The 20031-nt window shown below is 37.1% G+C and overlaps 1 protein-coding gene across 3 annotated transcripts in view; it reads right to left on the bottom strand.

Annotated features, from left to right (window-relative positions):
• l1camb (L1 cell adhesion molecule, paralog b) overlaps positions 1 to 20031 on the bottom strand; it is a 58718-nt gene that overhangs the window by 14295 nt on the left and 24392 nt on the right. Inside the window, exons 2-20 of one of the 3 annotated variants that reach the window (XM_053482339.1) lie at positions 17791 to 18006; positions 14780 to 14794; positions 14106 to 14208; positions 10212 to 10381; positions 9014 to 9136; positions 8705 to 8875; positions 8378 to 8489; positions 8042 to 8226; positions 7794 to 7925; positions 7503 to 7646; positions 7074 to 7185; positions 6163 to 6335; positions 5776 to 5935; positions 5442 to 5569; positions 2979 to 3080; positions 2616 to 2816; positions 2389 to 2459; positions 1468 to 1693; positions 431 to 546 (exon numbers count right to left, since the gene is read on the bottom strand). In XM_053482339.1, coding sequence (XP_053338314.1) covers positions 431 to 546; positions 1468 to 1693; positions 2389 to 2459; positions 2616 to 2816; positions 2979 to 3080; positions 5442 to 5569; positions 5776 to 5935; positions 6163 to 6335; positions 7074 to 7185; positions 7503 to 7646; positions 7794 to 7925; positions 8042 to 8226; positions 8378 to 8489; positions 8705 to 8875; positions 9014 to 9136; positions 10212 to 10381; positions 14106 to 14208; positions 14780 to 14794; positions 17791 to 17908 — 2562 coding nt within the window. In that variant the 5' untranslated portion in view covers positions 17909 to 18006. The remainder of the gene's footprint in view (positions 1 to 430; positions 547 to 1467; positions 1694 to 2388; positions 2460 to 2615; positions 2817 to 2978; positions 3081 to 5441; positions 5570 to 5775; positions 5936 to 6162; positions 6336 to 7073; positions 7186 to 7502; positions 7647 to 7793; positions 7926 to 8041; positions 8227 to 8377; positions 8490 to 8704; positions 8876 to 9013; positions 9137 to 10211; positions 10382 to 14105; positions 14209 to 14779; positions 14795 to 17790; positions 18007 to 20031) is intronic. The other 2 variants (XM_053482341.1, XM_053482342.1) reach the window with 2 other exon arrangements.

The raw sequence follows: 20031 nt of genomic DNA, 5'->3' as shown, positions 1-20031 counted from the left end.
TTAAAGACATGCATATTAGACAAACTGAAAATCCCAAATTGCCTGTAGTGTGTGAATAGGAGAGTGGATGTTGACCAGAGGTCCTACCACAGTTATAAAATGGGAATAAACACTAAGATCCCTGTTGTTTTTAAAGGTTTTTACTTTTTTATTATGTGATGATCCATATTTGGGGAAATCTTCCCAGTTTTTCTTTGCAAGACAACATATGTCCCATTCCCAGGGCTTAGTCTTGTTCTACAGTAGCAGCTGTTTAGCAGTAAACCTGCTTCATTCGATTGAGAATGAATGTTTCTAGTTTATTAGACTAAGTGAGAATACAATTCAGTCTTTATTATGCACCATCCGGGGATTCTCCGTCATAAAGAGATAATCTCATACATACATCAAAATATTCATCTAGCTCTGAGTCAGCTTCGTTTAAACGTACCACGTAGCCACGAAGATGTCCACGCACAGACTCTCTACTGACAGGCTCCCATTTGACGGACACTGTTGTGGCGTTAAGCAGTTTTACGTCTATTTCTGTTGGGGCATCCAGTGGGACTGGAAGATACAGAAACAGAGAGAGAGAGAGAGAGAGAGAGTGAAACATGGATGCAGTGATGAGGTTCCTCAGTCTCCAGCACTGATTAGGTTATGCAGCACTCAAAAGATCGTACACACCTTCTCATTGTAGGAGGTGTTTTCATTCATTTATTTATTATCATTTTTCATTATAATTTATTGCCATTAATTTATAAACAAATTATAAGCAATAAGTATTTTTTTTTGGTAAAACTTCCAAACTATTTATAATGAACACTAGATACGTTTACATCATGTTAGAATTCATGAGTTGAAAATACGTCACATTTTACTCTAAATCCATCGTTATCATGCATAGTTAAATTTCAATATGGTGCATTATATGTAGTGCTCATAACTAATTAGAGCACTAATTACTGAAGAAATCTGACCTAAATCAGCCGTTCTCAAAAAAATTTTTAGAAATAAAAATGCATCCTAACAACTATTAATAAATGCCTTATGAATATTGCCATAAACCGCAAGGCCTCTCCTTGAATAATACCAATGAGTTTAATACCTAAGTGCATCATAACACAAATATACTCATAAGTAATTAAACATAGAAGGTATTACCATGATTTTGTTTCAGAAATAAACATCTACCATAATCCCTCCTATGGTATTAATTCATGTAGATACTAATTTTACCAATAAGACCTTATTTAAAAAAAATACCTTGAGAACAGTTTTACATATTGTTGATTTGTTGGAATTGTAATAGGTTTGTATCCTAAACACCTATTACAAGGTAATAAGCATCATCCTGTAACTAATTATCACCAGTGACTGTTACAGCTATAAACAGTTCCCCCACCAAACGGTGCAATAAGCATGTTACAAGATTTACAGTATATGCCACATGTTCATTTCATTTAAGAGTAAATAAGTAAAGCGTACTGTCTTCTCCCGAGTAGCCGAGGGCAGCCTCTGGACTCGGTCCTTCGCCTTCTTCATTGAAAGCCTGCACTTTGATCTCGAAGGGTGTGAAGGTACCTGTTTTGTTCACTATAAATGGAGGACGAGAAACATTTGCAGACTGCCAGGGCTTCTCAGGGTCACTTGAGTCACGCCAAAACACTTTATACCCAAAATCTGGGCCGTTAAAATGCTTCGGCTCCAGCTCCTAAAGACAGAGAAAACAAGAACAATACACACTCGGGGTTAGATATAGATAGAAACACAAGGGGGGGTCAGGTCAAACTGGGACTAGTGATCAAATGTCTGGTGAACGAGGGGCGTAAAAGCAAGCGATTGACATTGAGAGACTCTTAGCCGCAGTAAAATATTTGAACAGCGCAAATCCGTGAATGATGATCCTGCAACAGCAACAAATCCTTAAAAACTCGTCACCAACTTGCGGAAGAGATGCATCCGTCTGCATGAACTGTACATGCAATTATGCACCAACACCACTTAATCATTACACGAACTCGTCTGGGAGTTATTGCCACATCTCCCTGCATACAGTCCTGACCTCGCTCCAAGGCATTTCCACATGTTTGGGCCATCAAAGGAGTTCCTGGGAGGCCAGAGTTTCAGACGCGAAGCAGGCAGTCCAAAAAAAAACTCAGAGATAAGAGAGATCAGGAAGACAATGCAACTCCAATAACCTCTATGTACAACTTTGGTGAGCAGAAAAGCAACCAATAAGACAGAATACATCAGCACCTGACTCCTGACAGCCAGGAACAAGAATCCCAGGCTACACTGGACACAAGCTAAGGCACTAGAAAAAGTATTCTTGAAATATGGTTGGCTGGTTAAATAGAAACTTAAATTGTATGAATTGAGCGTAGACGATATTTCACCGCTCCATACCTCCCATGTGATGACCATGCTGTCCGGATCAGTAGATTCAGTCCGTATCTTCACCGGGGTTATGTCAGGTGCTGCAAAAAGGGTTGACAGTTAGAGGTCGTAGTGTGATGTCTAATCTGAGTTCTATGTTCAAAATGTACTATTTTCTAGTATTACACGTAGTTAATGATTGTTGCACATTTAGACAGGAAATCATATTGGTCATGTTATGGTGATGAAGGTGTTACCTGCAGCAGGTGTGGTGTACGACTCGGCTGGCTCGCTGAATTTACTGGCCCCGATCTTATTAACGGCCGCTACTTTGAAGTGGTATGTGCAGAAGGGAAGGAGAGGAATCTCCAGGTGATGGATTTCAGCAGGAACGAGCTTCATTTCCTTATGGGTTCCCATCTCAGCTTGTAGCGTTTCTTGCACCTCAATCACGAACTCTACCGGAGCAGAGCGAGAAACTCGTCAGGCTTCACATTTTTTTCAAATTACACATGAATGTCCTGCCAAGTTCTCATGGTGAAATCTACACAATAGCTTCTTGACTTTTTGTCTGATCAGAAACAGAAACAACTTATTATATCAGTATAAAAGTGAATTACCAAACACAGGGCTGTTGTTGTCGTTTCCGGGGATCCAGGAAAGAGTGACGCTGCGACTCGTCTCCTCTTTCAGCTTCAGTGAGTGTGGAGAGTCGGGCTTATCTAAAGGAGGAAAGATAGTACACACTTATTTACTCTCTCTCTCTCCTACAAATACACTAACTTATTCACTTATTCACCTACCCATACACTCACTCCCTCACTTAGTATCCTACCCATACACTCACTCGTTCACTTATCCACTTACCCACACACTTACTCATTCACTCAGTCTCCTATCCCTAACATTCACTCATTCGCTCACTTATTAAGTTATATATATTTATTCACTCATCCACTTACCCATACCCCTACTCATTCAGGAACCTCTGTAGTCCAACCAGGGACTGTGGAGGCCATCGGTGATTACTATTGCATTTATTCCTATTAAACCCAGACTCTGGAGGTTGCAAGGCGACAGTGCTAATCACTGAGCCACCAGGCCGCCTGTGAATGACTTACTTGTAGTAAGTCATTCACAGACAGGTAGTAAGTTAATTATATGTTTTAAACAGTAAAAGCCATTAATTGATTTAATAAGCGTTTATCAAAACTTCTGCAGGAGGACCAGTCTAATACAGCAAACAGTTGCAACATGGAGAAGCGTGATTTCTTTCCCTCGGCCGTTAAATTTTATACACAAAATCCTCTGCCAACGTAATCTCCGCCTGTACATCGTGTTCTCACACACAAGGAGTTGATCTCCAGAACAGACGTCTTCACCTTATTTATCATTCAGGGGCAAATACAGTGTTTCTATCTTGTCTCAGGCCGTGTCCTTCTACAATGTAACAGGCACGTTTTAAAGCTTCTACAGTGGCGCATTTCAGACACAGTTACAGTGAGATTTTCCATTACGACACTTATTCATTTGCTTCTTCACATTCATGCACACAGTCACTCACTTATGTACTTATTCACTCACTAATTCACTCACTCAAATACAGATGTGCTCACTCACTCACTCACTCACTCACTCCCTCCCTCCCTCCCTCCCTCCCCCCTTACTCACTCACTCACTAATTCACTCACTCAAATACAGATGTGCTCACTCACTCACTCACTCACTCACTCACTCACTCACTCACTCACTCACTCCCTCCCTCCCTCCCTCCCCCCCTTACTCACTCACTCACTAATTCACTCACTCAAATACAGATGTGCTCACTCACTCACTCACTCACTCACTCACTCACTCCCTCCCTCCCTCCCCCCCTTACTCACTCACTCACTAATTCACTCACTCAAGTACAGATGTGCTCACTCACTCACTCACTCACTCACTTACTCACTAATTCACTCACTCAAATACAGATGTGCTCACTCACTCACTCACTTACTCACTCACTCACTAATTCACTCACTCAAATACAGATGTGCTCACTCACTCACTCACTTACTCACTCACTCACTAATTCACTCACTCAAGTACAGATGTGCTCACTCAGGTACTCACTCACTCACTCACTCACTTACTTATGTATTTACTCACTCATGTATTCACTAACTTAATCATGTACTTACTCACTCCCTTACTCACTCACTCACTCACTCACTCACTAATTCACTCACTAATTCACTCACTCAAATACAGATGTGCTCACTCACTCACTCACTCACTTACTCACTCACTCACTAATTCACTCACTCAAGTACAGATGTGCTCACTCAGGTACTCACTCACTCACTCACTCACTTACTTATGTATTTACTCACTCATGTATTCACTAACTTAATCATGTACTTACTCACTCCCTTACTCACTCACTCACTCACTCACTAATTCACTCACTAATTCACTCACTCAAATACAGATGTGCTCACTCATTCACTCATGTACACACTTACTTATGTATTCACTCACTCATGTATTCACTTATTTAATCATGTACTCACTCACTCCCTCACTCACTCACAAATTCACTCACTCAGTCACTCACTTACTCACTCACTCATGTACTTACTACCTCACTTACACACTCACTCACTCACCCACTCATTTATTTACTCACTTAATCATATACTCACTTACACACACGTTTACTCACTCACTCACTCACTCACTCAGCTTTCAGTCCCAAACTTAGATGTCACATGTGAGATGCCCTTACTCTCTTGCTTAATCAGGGCTTTGGAGGCCGCCTTGGTGGCTTTTGGTTTGTGCTATTTATCCAGTTTTACTCACTCACTCACTCACTCACTCACTCACTCACAAATTCACTCACTTACTTACTCACTTACTCACTCACTAACTCACGAATTCATCCACTCATTCAATCCCTCCCTCATTTATGTACTTACTTCCTCACTCACAAATTCACTCACTCGTACTCCCTCTCTTCCTCCCTCACTCACTTATGGATTCATTCACTCACTCACTCACATTTAATTAATTTAGATAAAATGATTTAGGGTGATTCTTACCCATCACTGTCAGTGTACCAGTGCTCTTATCTACATCCAATCTGGAGATGACCTCACACGTGTAGTGTCCGCCATCGTCAATATGGATGTCAGTGATCCTCAGCGATCCATTTTCAAAAACTGTGTATCTGCCGATTACAAAACCAAGCGGGCCAATAACAGCACTGAAGATCTATTTATTAGACCTGGAGTAATTAATTAACACATATCAAAGGGATGTTGCATTTAATTTATATAATAATAAATTTTCCGAATAAAAGAATAAACACCAAACATTTTATTCCTGTAAAAGAAGAGAATAAGCGAGGGACTGAGATAAAGTGAGAGTGTTTACTTGTCATCTGTGGATGACGTTGTGATCTTTTGTCCATTTTTCCTCCACTGGATTAAAGGCTTGGGGAGTCGAGTGTCCACCTCGTACCTGCACGGCCAGAGCACCGAACTTCCACGTTGCATATGGTGGTCAGAAAGAGGGGCCACGATCCGAGTCTTGTCTTCGGAGGGAAAGCAAAAATAACACAAATGAGAGAGATGAGACGATGAGTAGAAATGAGGTGAGACAAGGAGAAGAGAGACAAATCAAACAAGAAATATATACGAATAGAAAAAAGACAAAAAAATCAAGCAATGATGTAAAGTAATAAAAATAAATGGATAAAACAACAAGTGACTTAAAATGAATGAGAGAAAGTTGCAGATAAAATGTGAATGTAAAACTTACTCAGCACCACCAGCAGTGCAGTAATGGACACACTGGTGTTTCTTATTTTGTTCGTGGCTCTACACAGGTAGGTTCCTGCGTCCTCGTGGCTCACGTCGGTGATGCGTAACGTCCCGTTGGTCATCTGAGACACCCTCGCGTCGGACAAAAGCTCACTGGATGTCGTCCTCTCCCTGGAGAATATAACAACACGCGAATAAATAATAAACACCATTACATACTGTCCAGTATATGTGTAGAATTTAAATGAACATTATACACTGTCAGGTGTTGGAACAAGCCTCCTAAATGTGAGCGGTGGTTACAAAGCAAAGAACATACAGATCTTAAATGAGACAGAGAAGAAATGTCCTCCATGAAGCAAGGCGGTAAAAAAGGCAGAATGATGCAAAAATAAAGGGGTTGGAGAGCAATGTCCTTCACTCGGTGGAAAGGAGACATAGTGACATCTGAGACAAGACTGTACGCCGGTAGAGGAGCAAAGATGTCCTTTGCAGAGTGGGAATGTGGAGTACCGTTGCGTAGTGGTGCGTGGTAATGTAGTGGTATCCGAGGTGGAGCAGAAAGACAGAGTGGCGCCAATGGTGAGATTGGACACAAGAAACCACACCTCCAGCTTTCAGCCCAAAACTTAGATCTCACATGTGAGATGCCCTTACCCTCTTGCGTAATCAGGGCTTTGGAGGCCGCCTTGGTGGCTTTTGGTTTGTGCTGGGTTGGAAAGCCTGTCTCACCCAGTGTACAGACTCAGTGACAATTAGGGTTTTTTTTTTTTGGATCTATTAATCCAGTTTTAGGTATACAAGAACATCAAGATACTGATACTGAAGTTGATGTTGAATGTGGAAGGTGAATACTATTTTCCAAATTTGTATGAGAATTAACAGACAACGAAGAGACAGAAAACTGACCAGCTAATTTGGGGTCGCGGAGAACCGAAAACACTGCAGTCGAGTGACAACAGGGATCCCTCGATCAACCGATACACTCGACCATCTTCGGTCAGAATCTGAGGAGGCAGGTCTAAGAGAGAGAGAGAGAGAGAGAGAGAGAGCTCTATAAGGTAAAGACAGATTAATTCGATTTTACGTCTAGACAAAAAAGAAAACGGGGCAAACGTGATACGAAATCAAGACTTAAATTAGATATAAAACATTTTGTTAGATGAGTTAAAATATAAATTGATAAAAAAAGAATTACTTAAAACCAAAGTGCAAAACAAAAAGATCAAAATAAAGGAAAGAAGAATTTAATTCAGGAACAAAAAAAAAACACGAGTTAAAGCATCAACTGATTAAAGAGAAAGAATTACGATAAAAATAGAAGGAGGGATGACTGACCCACAACGTGGATGTAGGTGTTCAGGAGGGCAGTGCCGTGCTTATTGGAGGCCTCACACTGATAGACGGCTGTGTCACTAACCGTAACATCAGTCAGGATTAACGTCCCTTCGTATACAGTGCGTCTCGGCTCTGGATCCATCACTAAACCCCACGTGAAGGAGAAACACAGATTCACAGATTCATTTGCTAAATCAACACCGTATGATCGTTCTGATTCGGGAATTTAACACCACTGTGAAATAAACTAGTTTTTTTTTTTTTTGTGTCTGTGTGTGTGTGTGTGTTCACCATTGAGGGGCATCCCATTAATCATCCAGTGTATGTGTGGTGTAGGAATGCCATCAGCATCACAGTCCAGTCTGACCGTCTCTCCTGGGGAGTATCGAGCGCTCACAGGCTCCCGCTTCCAATAAGGAGCAGCTGGACACAAATCATTTATGTGTTTTTTTATTTCCCTTTTACAAATTTTATTCCGATTTTTTTATTAAACATATATTATTTATCCGTATGGTGTGTATGTAAGTGTGTGTAATTACCCTCCACGGTGACGGTGTATGAGTGTGTCACTTCTCCTATAATATTAGAGGCCGTGCAGGTGTACTCTCCATCATCACTCTCCAGGATGGACTCAAACTCCAGCCACCGGTCGAAGCGATTCTTAGTTGCCTGACTGGAGGAAAGTGGAGCGTCTTTTCTTTCCCATTTGACCGATGGAGTGGGCCTAGAGCACAAAAATCACACACACACACACACACACACCACAAAACAAAGGGAGAGTTTGTCAGTTTGGATTTTCATTGAGGAAACAGGACAATTACAACAAACAACAAAAAAGTAACACAGGGAAAGCTAGCATAACGTTTCATACTTACCATCCGTGTGGAATACACTCCAGGATGAGAGTCTGGCCTCGGAGGGCAACATATTCAGTGTGCTTGCCCTTAGGTTGGTGGAGTTCAGGCTTTCTGTTCACCACCTCGTTGGCTTAAAAAAAAAATTTGCAATGTTAGCAGTAGCCATCCGTTAGAGCCGAAAATAAACTTTAAGCCTAAATTCTACACTACAAGCTTAACCCTTACGAGTGTACATTGCAGCTAACCTAATAACTGAAATAATTATAATAATTTATTAAATAAAAGTATCGTTTCAAGAACTAATTTTTGTTATTTTTTTATGGTAGTTTATGGAGTGTTACTCACAGGGATTAACAGTGAGAGAGATCGGATCTGTGGATAAAATGGTCCTGGCTTCGATGTACTGGGTGTAGCAGGTGTAATCGGTTCTGGTGTTGGTGGTCAGGACATTGGCGAAGTACAGATTACCGTTCAAGCCAATGGTGATGCGGTTACTTTGCTTAATATGCATCAATTCTGCGGAAAAAAAACAAAAAAGGACTGTTAGGCAGACATGGTGAAACCCTCAATCGTGCTAAACTCTAGCATTCAATAGGAGTGCAGAGACAATACCATGCTTTAACAGTTCGACTGGAAATGATGTAAATGACTCACTCTTGTCCATCCAGTGGATGGTAGGCTTCACTGAGCTCTCTGGAATATTACACTGTAGAACCATGCTGTCACCTTCATTAGCGGTCTTCTCCACTCTCTTTTCTTTCACTGAGACTGGAATGGCTGCGGGAGTAAAAAAAAATAAAAAATAAATAAATAAATAAATATATATATATATATATATATATATATATATATAGAACTAAAAACAACATTTGAATGGTTTGATTGCAAAATGAGATATTTCCATTCTGCCAGTGTTGAGAATTCGTATCGCAAATGATGCAAAAGTGTTCCAAACTAATATACAATATTTTGTGTCTGGTTCCTTTATGTCACAAAGGTGTTCAAATGTGAGAAGGTTTTGTCGAAATTCTTTGGGTTAAATCAGTGTGATTTTTTTTTTTTTTTTTTTTTATAAATGATTTGCCAAAATGCTATAACTCCACCTTCCACAGTTTTGTAACAGTTGATATATTAGCCTGCAGTTTGATATCAATAGCAAATCTAAAAGAAAGAATCAGAAAAAAAAAAAAAAAACTACAGCAGACTCATGGAACTCCTGGAAGCAAATTGGAACAAGGCGAAAACTCTTGAAATTCAGAGCGCACAAAACGTTTTTAATTACCAAGATTATTAATGATTAAAAAAAAAAAAAAAAAAATACAAGAAGTTCATTTTACAAGGCATCATTCATTAGTTTTTGCTATAGAAGTTCTATTTAAACAATAATTCAAATTATTTCATATTCTTAGAACAATCAGAATCTAATATTCAACAATCCAATGGTAGTTGTTCAAGTACTAATGCTAACAATGATAATACATCCTTCTAGCATTAAGGTAACATTTGTTCATGATTAATAATGATAATACGTTCTTACATCTACATTTGGTGAATATGATTACGATAGAGATCTAACAATTATTCTCGTGCTGCCTAAAGCTATTAGATGAGCCAGCAAGAAATCGTAAACTATGTGGACAAGGCTACGTGGACTAGCTAGATGAAGACTATTCAAGAATTTAGGTTTAAAGCCTTACACTGCATGGTAAATGTCATTATACAGTATAATGTTTTATAATATATTTGAAATATGTTTGTTTGACTTTTACACTGAATAATTAAGTGGGGAAATACAGTGTGTTAGACGATAGTCACGTCTGGCTCAATGAAACTCAAAAAGAAAAAAACTCACGCTCAGTGGTGACATGTATCAGGCCCGATACAGCTGTCCCGAAATCGTTTTCCGCATAGCAGCGATATGTCCCATGGTAAGATTTCAGTTCGTCATCTTCGTCAGCTGTAAAAATCCCTGAATTGTCTGTTTGATTCGTAAACTGTTCGCCATCCTTCTCCCATCGAAAGCTAAACACATGGGCAAAGTGTAAAGAAGGAAAATGAATGTCATTTCTTTTTAGTTTTGCCAATGCGGAGTCCATTATAAGTCGATCAACTTCAGGTTGATAATGTCTTTATTTTATAACGTTCTCACCCCTAATGATACTAACATCATCTGACATAACACCATTTAATTAAACAGCAGAGTAAGAGCTTAAATATATGCATACAAAATAACTACAAGTGGGATCCAAAACCCTGAAACTAAACTATTAAATGATACCGTTTTGTACAATGTTTACTTTGTTTTCAGGATTTCTTTACTTTTGCTGGACAGAGTGCACTCAAGGAAAATGTGACTTTATGAAAAAGGCACTAGCATTGTCAATATGATAAACTGCCTGAATCTAAATTTAAACAGTGACCTAGAAACAGTGAAGAATCTGAAATGATGAATATTTAAGGTATTTAACGTTTTCTTATATTTTCTTCCCAATTTGGTAACCTTTCAAATCCCACCCACTATTGATTTCCTCTTTTATACAACACGCGCCAACAGAGAAGTGTAAAAGATAATGAATGCTTCCTCTGAGACAGGTGAAGTCAACAAACTGTGTCTCATACTATCCGCCGTTTTCCACATGCCATTTTTCAAATAATCACAATCGGTTACTGTTGCCCTGATTGACAGTTATCACAGGGTATATCCCCTCCCACCCAGACAGCATGGCTATTTTTTGTCATTTGCCATATCACTAATTATGCCACTAATTATTTCGAGTCTATCTGGCTTTTAAAGGTTTTTATTAAGAATCAGCTGCTTTAGTTAATAGATGGAACAAATATGTGGCAGAACTTAAATGACTAAAACTCTGGATATTCTCAAATGAATTCCAAACTTCTGTGTCAAATTTCTGTACATGATATTTAGAAATGATCTCAAACAGGCACAGACTGAGTGTAAGACACCAAAATATTGCAGATGTCTTTTTGACTCTTTGTCCAGCCGAATCAAACAGGAATAAAATCTACCAACGTACAAAATATTGCTTGTTGCATATCAATCGTATTGCATGAAATAATTATTCTTAATATCTTCATAACAGTAAAAAAAATGAAAATGTAAAAAAAAACTTAGTTTCACTTTTGTCTCATTAATTTTGGCCAGCATTGTATGTGTAGACATGTAAAGGGGAACTAGTTATAGGGATAAACAAAAGAAGTGCGTGAGGAAGTTATTTAGATTTATTGGATCATGCCTAGTTTGTAAATTCCATAAATTGTAAAAATAATAATAATAAAATCTCACTGTAAGGGTTAACCCCTAGAGGGCACCAGAACACCCAGACTCTTTGTGTTTTCTGTTGTAGTTTTTGGGGTAAACTTCATTTCCCATAATGCACCTGAACCGAGGTGACTCATTAGTTAGAATTATATAAATAGCCTTGTTTAGTTCTGTTTGACGTGTAGCATTTGTTATGGTGGTTATGGTTAAATTCGAGTGTTTTGTTCTTGTAGGAGTTGTTGCATGATAGTATTTTGGACGTACTCTATTTAATCATGAACAGGACATTAAAACCGTCACTGTGCCTCGGCAATGAAGCCTCGCAGACACAGACAGCCAGTTCATGACGGACACAAGACTCGTTGATTGTTTTATGTATTTATTTTGGAATTATGGAATGGAAATCACTGTTTAGTGTTTAGCACATAAATAGAAATTGATGGTTGCATTGTCATTTGCTATAGGGTTTACATAGGGTTAGGTTAACTGTAGTTAAAACAACAGATTTATTTACTTTTTGGGGAAACAGAACAAACTAAATTCATTTATTTACCAGATCTAAGAGTTGGGTAATGTTTAATGATCTGTTAAATGGCGGTAAATGTGCGAAAAGCTTAACTGAAAGATATTTACTTTAATTACAGTATTTGAGCAAAAGAAAGTCTGGCTCTTTGGAAGTGAAATATGAAGAAATGTGGCGTGGCTCAAGACTTTTCCACAGTACTGTATTTCAGAAGAATCTGTTTTTCCATGAAATGGTAAAGCCATGCATGAACTGCAGTTCACACAACATACAATGGCGTGTCTGTTGCACGGAAATGATCTGCGTTGGTATCAGTGGGCCTGGGAAGTCTGGAGGTTCAGAGCAGTTCGTTCAGATTAATAGCCGGCTGTTTAATTTAATTTAATCAAAGTCCCTCCATGTGGCCGTTTGGCTCGACTCGCTCTCCGATAAGGAAATTTAGACGCACGAGCGGAGACGTCAACAGTAAATAAAGCTTCTGTTTTTCGGCTGAGAAGCTTTCCGACGGTCGTTTGTCCTTTTTAGTTGAATCTACTTCATCATGAGTCGAAGCTTTTAGCTGCATTACACACAGTGGCTGAAATTAATTCCTTCTCCTTGCCAGATGCTTTTATCTAAAGTAACTTCACCTTAATCATGCGAGTACAAATAAATAACGGTGGGTGATATAGCTGTTTTTTTTTTGTTTTTTTAAACAGCTGGTATTTCTGCACTGGCACTGCTGATTTAAACAATCTTTATTCTGATTGGGTGGTTTTATGTGTAGCTGGGGAGACAAGAAGGAAGGAGGAGAATCTAGAAAAAGGTTAAAGAGAAGACAAGAAAAAAAAATCAGAAATGGAAATAGAAGTAAAAAGACGTAAATGAGAAAGAGATGACAAAACATGCAATTAAAAGGAAGTAAAAGAGAAAAGAGGAGTAGACAAGCAAAATGAAAAGAAGAGATACAACAAGGAAATGAGAGAAGAGAAGGAGAGACAAGTGGGCATGTGAGGAGAGATGGAAATGAAACAGATGAGGGAAAAAAGGAGAGATATAAAAAGATGAAGACGTGAGAAGAGGACAAAACAGAAAATGAGAGGAATGAGGAAGAGAAACAAAATAAGAAGAAAAAAGAAAAAGGGATAATTAAAAGAACTAGGGAAGACAAATGGGGAAGAAGAGATAAGAAATTAGATGATAAGAAAATGGAAGACAAGAACTAAGACGAGATTTAAAAAAAAAAAAAGTAAAAATTAGAAGATTAAATTAGAGAAGAGACAAAAGAATAAATGGAATAAAGGAAAAAGAAGAAAGTAAAAGAATAAAGAAAAAGAATTGAAAAGTGCAAAGAACATAAAATAAAGGAATGAAATGCGACAAGTGAAGAAAGAAGAAAAAAGAAGAAATAAGGGAACAAGAGAAAAGATAAGAAGAGGAGAAATAAAGAGAAGTGAAGGAAAAGAATAGGAAGAAAAGAGCAAATAAAACAGACAACATTTCTTGAATCGTGAGATGGCATTAGAGGAGAAGGAAAGTGAGGGACAAAGATGATTAAAAAACAAATAATGAAAAAGAAAAGAGACTAGATTCAGACAAATAAAGAGAATGGGAAGAACAGACAAGAGAAGAAAAAGATAAATAAACAATCAAACAAACAGGAGTGCTATGAACGTTAGATGCTTATGTAATAATCACACATTTGGAGGGATGCACTATCTGCCCATGACTGGCTCCTCCCACCACGACATCATGCTCTGTCTTTACGCAATGACAGAAAATTCTGATGATTTTCCGGTTTATAATAATTCTTACGCACAGCCACATATTAAACATATAAAACAGATATACAGTCCTTCTGACCACACCCTTCAACAGAGGGTGGGGTCAGACGGAGCTACGAGGAAGTGCTCATTGTTCTTCAGACTCTGGTGAAGGGCTGATATCTGCGCGTGAGGACTCACATGGGTTTGGGGTTGCCGCTAGCTTCACACCGCAGAGACACGTCGTCTATGTAGAAGACTGTGTACGACTGCGACTGTAGCGTGATCAGAGGAGGCTCTCCCACTACACACACACACACACACACACACACACACACACACACACACACATCAGACAGGCACATTTTAGAATAGAAACACTTTGGCTGTTGTTAAATCTTATAAAAACATTGTTGGCGTAGAGGAGGGCGATATGATGAATAATTGTTTCATGATAAAAACATAATATTAATAATAATAATAATAATAATAATAATAATAAAATAAAAGTATAGTAAAACAAATATAATAAGATTTGAAAAAATCTTTTTACCATTTAAATTTTAAATTAACTTTATTCATTTATGTGTATTTTTGTAGTCAAAATAAATGTCATTAATTATTGTTACATTTTTCAATAAAATGTAACTATATATTCTTGCAGTTTATTTATGCTTCAATGCAGAATAAGTTTCACTGTATTATATCACTTTTTTTTTTTTTTTTTTAACCTCAACTGTTTGGTATCTTTTTTTTTTTTATTATTATTATATATCATTATATTGGTCATATCACCCAATACTATGCTGGACAGTTCGATTCAAAAAACAAATGAGACAGAGAAAAAGTAAAAAAAGAGAAAGGAATACACTCACGGTCAGAAATGTTATCTGTCAGGCCAGTGGATGCCAGAAGGAAGAAATAGAGAAAGAAGAGATTACACACATAAATCATTCCCGTACCATGCACCTGAGAAGAAGGGACTACAACATTTAAACCACACACACACACACACACGAGTCGACTGCAGGGATGCAATCAGTATGAGATATTAATAATTAAATATTAATAACACACTTGTAATTATTACACTCATATCACAATTAGTTTTAATATAATTTAATATACGTTTGTTATATTAACTCAAATAAACCACAGCAGCTTGTTAATGATTAACCTTGTTAGTGATTAATGGGTAATTGTTTAATTACAATACATTTTGAGACAAAATTCTGTTAGAAAGAGAGAAATATAGTAAATATTATAAAATATGAATTGGACAAGTGGTCTTCCACGATTGATAATAATAGATGTTTAACCATATGTATGCATCACAAGTGTTCTAATAATCGTTAATTATAACTTTCAGCAAGAAAACACATGGTTATACAGTATAACATTACGTCATCTTAACCTACATGCTGTCTTGTTTCTAAAGTAATCGCGCCTAAATCGTTCCAAATTGCGTCTGAATTGTCCGTGCTGTTTTGTTTGCAAGCTACAAAGTTAACTAGCTTCTAACACAAGGCTGAATCCCAAATCCCTCTCAAGATCTGATCAAGGGCACTACTTTGTTTCTAGTACATAGGGTTGCACACCATAAATAGCACACTAGCTTCCCATTTAACGCTATTTAAATATTCAAATTCAAAGTAAAATTCGCAGTACGCAGTACGATATGCAGTAAAATGCTTATACGACCTCTTGTGACCTTAAAAACTTAGAAACATTATTAACAAGAAATAAGAAATAAATAGTTGAAACTATGAGAAAATACTGTAGAACAAAATATAAAAAATTCAAAAAAATAAATCAAAGAGAAATATATAAGAAATATAAAGACCTATATGTACAAAAGACAAAATAGCAGTTTAAGTGGAAATAAAAATGAAAATAAATGGAAATGTCCAGAAAGTGTGCAAATGTGCAATATCCAGAAATAGAAATGTCCTACTTACACCCCTGTTAATTACACTAACTGTTGGTCACCAGCTCTATCTGTCGTGTGTTAGTTAACTTGTTAAAATCCAAACAAATTTTAATTGTTGGGATTTGGCAGATGCCCTTATCCAGAGTGACTTTCATTTGATCTAATTAGACATTGCAGCCAGCAGTTTGGAGCACATTGGAGCAGTTGAGGGTTAACACCCCTATCTCACCTATCGGTTGCGCGGTGGCCGTAAGTACGGTTCATTATGAATCACCGCGAGATTTTGGCGCTGTGAGTACGTTTCCATCTTGCTGCGTGAAAAATAAACATGTTTAATTAAACATGTTTAATTTATTATTTTTTTTATTTGCATTTTTATTATTTTTTTATTTTTATTTTTTGAAAACATGTTTTTAAAAAAAAAAATTTTTAAAAACATGTTTAATTAAAATTGTTTTTAATTAAACATGTTTAATTTTTTTACGGGTTCTCACAAAAGCTTGCGGTCGTTTAATTTATTTTTTTTTTTATTTGCATTTTTATTATTTTTTTATTTTTATTTTTTGAAAACATGTTTTAAAAAAAAAAATGTTTAAAAACATGTTTAATTAAAATAGTTTTTAATTAAACATGTTTAATTTTTTTACGGGTTCTCACAAAAGCTTGCGGTCCTTACAGAATTTTGCATCGCGCCAGCGGAATGTGGGCGGGCAATCGCAGCGACTCAAGGTAAGTACGGTTCATTATGATTCACGCAAGTTTTTGACGCTGTGAGTACGTTTCCATCTTTCTGCGCGAAAAATTAAACATGTTTAATTAAACGTTTATTTTTTTTTTTTTTTATTTGCATTTTTATTATTTTTTTATTTTTATTTTTTGAAAACATGTTTTTAAAAAAAAAATGTTTAAAAACATGTTTAATTAAAATAGTTTTTAATTAAACATGTTTAATTTTTTTACGGGTTCTCACAAAAGCTTGCGGTCCTTACAGAATTTTGCATCGCGCCAGCGGAATGTGGGCGGGCAATCGCAGCGACTCAAGGTAAGTACGGTTTATTATGATTCACGCAAGTTTTTGACGCTGTGAGTACGTTTCCATCTTTCTGCGTGAAAAATTAAACATGTTTAATTAAACATGTTTAATTTTTTTACCATGTTCTTGCGAAAGCTTGCGGTCCTTACAGAATTTCGCGATGCACCAGCGGAACGTGGGCGTGCAATCTAGGCAACTCACAGTGCCTAACTCCGCATCTCACTGTAGGTGAAACCGCTTAGGTGAGATAGGGGTACAAGCGGCTCGCTCAAGGGCCCAACAGTTAGAACTGGGGTTTGAACCTTAACCACTGAGCTGCCCCTACCCCAAATCATGAACTGGTGTTAATAAATACTGTTATTAGTAATAGTGGAACTGTTGTATAAAAGCAATAGCACACTTAATGTTGTGCTGTTGTGCTGAATATCAGCATGGATGTGATATCTTCAGTACTCAGGCTGCACCTCGGGCCTCCAACCGCACCGCAGCCGTGCTGATATTAGTGCACACCCATGAGACCAACTTGATCTTGCTTAAGTATTAATGTCACAAAACTAATTTTTTTTTTTAAGATTCCTCAATTTTTTTTTTCTTTTCTAAATCCAATTCCAATCTTAGCCATTTCTTACAAGATCTGATATGCATTCATTATGTTGTTTCTGGTATCTAGTTTCTGAAAACCCGCCTTCTGTGTTATTATTAGGTTACAAGACTTCAGTCTCGTCTATGATTGGTTAGATCCTCACTGAGCGTGAAATGCGAGCCAATCGCAGAGTAAGTGCTTATCAGAAGAATGAGTCAGAAGTTTCACAAGCGAAATCTTGCGTTATTATTTCCTCTACAGATTTTTTCCTCCTCCTCTGTAGGTTTGCTTGTCAAGAAAATTAATTGCTCATTTTAACAACAACAAGACTGAGACTTACATTGTTTAGGGATTTCAATGGATCCGGACGTTTTCCCAAACCAGACCAGAAGAAACAGCAGCTGTGCACATCTGCTTTTCCCTCTAGTGGCCGATGAGTGACACTTCATGCGAGACATTGTTCACCGTCCCATAGAGATACACACACATATATATATAATATACACACACAGGTATACACACACACGGCAGGTCCAGTCCAGCTCACTCTTTCCTGCTGAGAGAGAGAGAGAGAGGGAGAGAGGGAGAAGAGAGGAAGAAAAAAATATTAATGATATTGGGTCAGAAAAACAGAACAGGTCCCATGTGAAGTAAAGTAAAAAAAAGGATTAAAAGGATGAGGTAGGGGTGAAGAGGAAGACAAGCAGAAATAATATTGGGTCAGTTATAAAAAGTGCGATGTGAAAGATGGAATGGATGGAAGAAGAAATAAAAAAGAGGTGGCGGGTCAGTCAATAAAGAAAGAGGATAAAGAAATTGTGGTAAATAAAAAGAGAGAAAAAGGGGGAAGAGAAAGAAGTGATAAAGGAAGGGGGAAATAGATGCAAGAGAAAATAAGGAGAAAATGTCACTTATTTGCTTTTTAAATTTGTTTATCTTTTGATAATAACAACAACAACAGCCACAACACTTATAATAATAATAATAATAATAATAATAATAATATGCTCATTTAATCTGTGTGTAAGCAGAAAATACACACACACACACACACACACACACACACACACACACAGAGAAAGTGACTCCGAGGAAAAGCTAATGGAGCTGAGACAGTTGTATTTCTCCACCTCAATCTGTTTCTATTTATATCTCTCATTTTTCTCCTTCTCTCTGTTTCTCTAACTTTATCTCTCTATCTTTCTCTTCAATTCTTCTCCCTTTCCTTCTTTTCTCATACTCGGTCTCTCTCTCTCTATCTTTTGGTCTTTTCTGTCTGTTAACCCCTCTCTCTCTCTCTCTCTCTCTCTCCCCTTCTATCTCTCCTTCTTTATAGTTCTCTCTGTTTCTTCTCTCTCTCTCTCTCTCTATCCATTGATTTTATGTTTGTTTTCCCTCCATTATAATATCTCATTTATGGTGTTTGAGGTTTGCTCTGAGAACAGATTCAAGGCTGGTGCGCTTCCTCTGCCTGAAGTTAATTGCAGAAAAACAACGACCAAAACAACAATAACAACAACCACAATGACAATATCAACAACAACTACAATAATAATAATAACAATAATAATCACTGCAAATTATGAAATATCATTAATGATTAATAACCTATTTATTATTTTATCTAAATAGTGAATAACTATACATTTATGTAAAATAAAAACCCCTTAACCTTCTGTCTGTCAGTCTGTCTGTCTGTCTGTCAGTCTGTCTGTCTGTCTCAAAGCCAGAGATTAGTGATTTTCTAATCTTTTCTGAATCTGAGTGTGTAAAGCACACATGCAGTCAAGTCTGGGGCTTCAGAGATAAAGGTCCAATTACGCACTTAATAAGATACATGAAACACACACACACACACACACACACACACACACACACACACACACACACACACACACACACACAGGTAGCGGAAAATGAAAATGAACAAAGAAGGAAAGAAAGTAAGAAATTAACAAAAATTAAAGAAACAAAGAAATAAAAGAAAGGGAAGAAAAATGGATCAAATTAATAAACTAAATAATAAAAAATTAACAAAGAAAGAAAAATAAAGACAAAAAAAGACACAAAAGAAAAAAGAAGCAAGAAAGGAAACCCGAAAGAGAGAAAATGAACAAAAATTCTCAAAGAAAAAATTCCAAAAAAAAGAGAAAAAGAGGGAAGAAAGAAAGAAAAAAGAACAAAATTAAAGAAACACAAAAAAGAAGGAAGAACAAACAAATAAATAAAAGAAACAAAAAATAAAAACGAAAGATGAAATAAGGAAGGGAAAACGGAAGAAAGACATGATGTCAGTATTGTGGGAATTTAATAAATAATTAATAAAATGTTAATAAATTATTTTTGACATTTTTAAACACAAAGAAAAAAACTTGTGACAAAAAAGAAACACACACACAGACACACAGCGCACTAACACACACTAACACACACTAACACACTAACACACACTAACAACACACTAACACACACTAACACACTAACACACACTAACACACACTAACAACACACTAACACACACTAACACACTAACACACACTAACACACACTAACACACACTAACACACTAACACACTAACAC

This window comes from Clarias gariepinus, chromosome 22 (assembly GCF_024256425.1).
Source record: "Clarias gariepinus isolate MV-2021 ecotype Netherlands chromosome 22, CGAR_prim_01v2, whole genome shotgun sequence".
In the NCBI taxonomy this organism is placed as follows: domain Eukaryota; kingdom Metazoa; phylum Chordata; class Actinopteri; order Siluriformes; family Clariidae; genus Clarias; species Clarias gariepinus.
The sequence above is the reverse complement of the archived record's forward strand: the minus strand, read 5'-3'. Positions and strand labels throughout refer to the sequence as shown.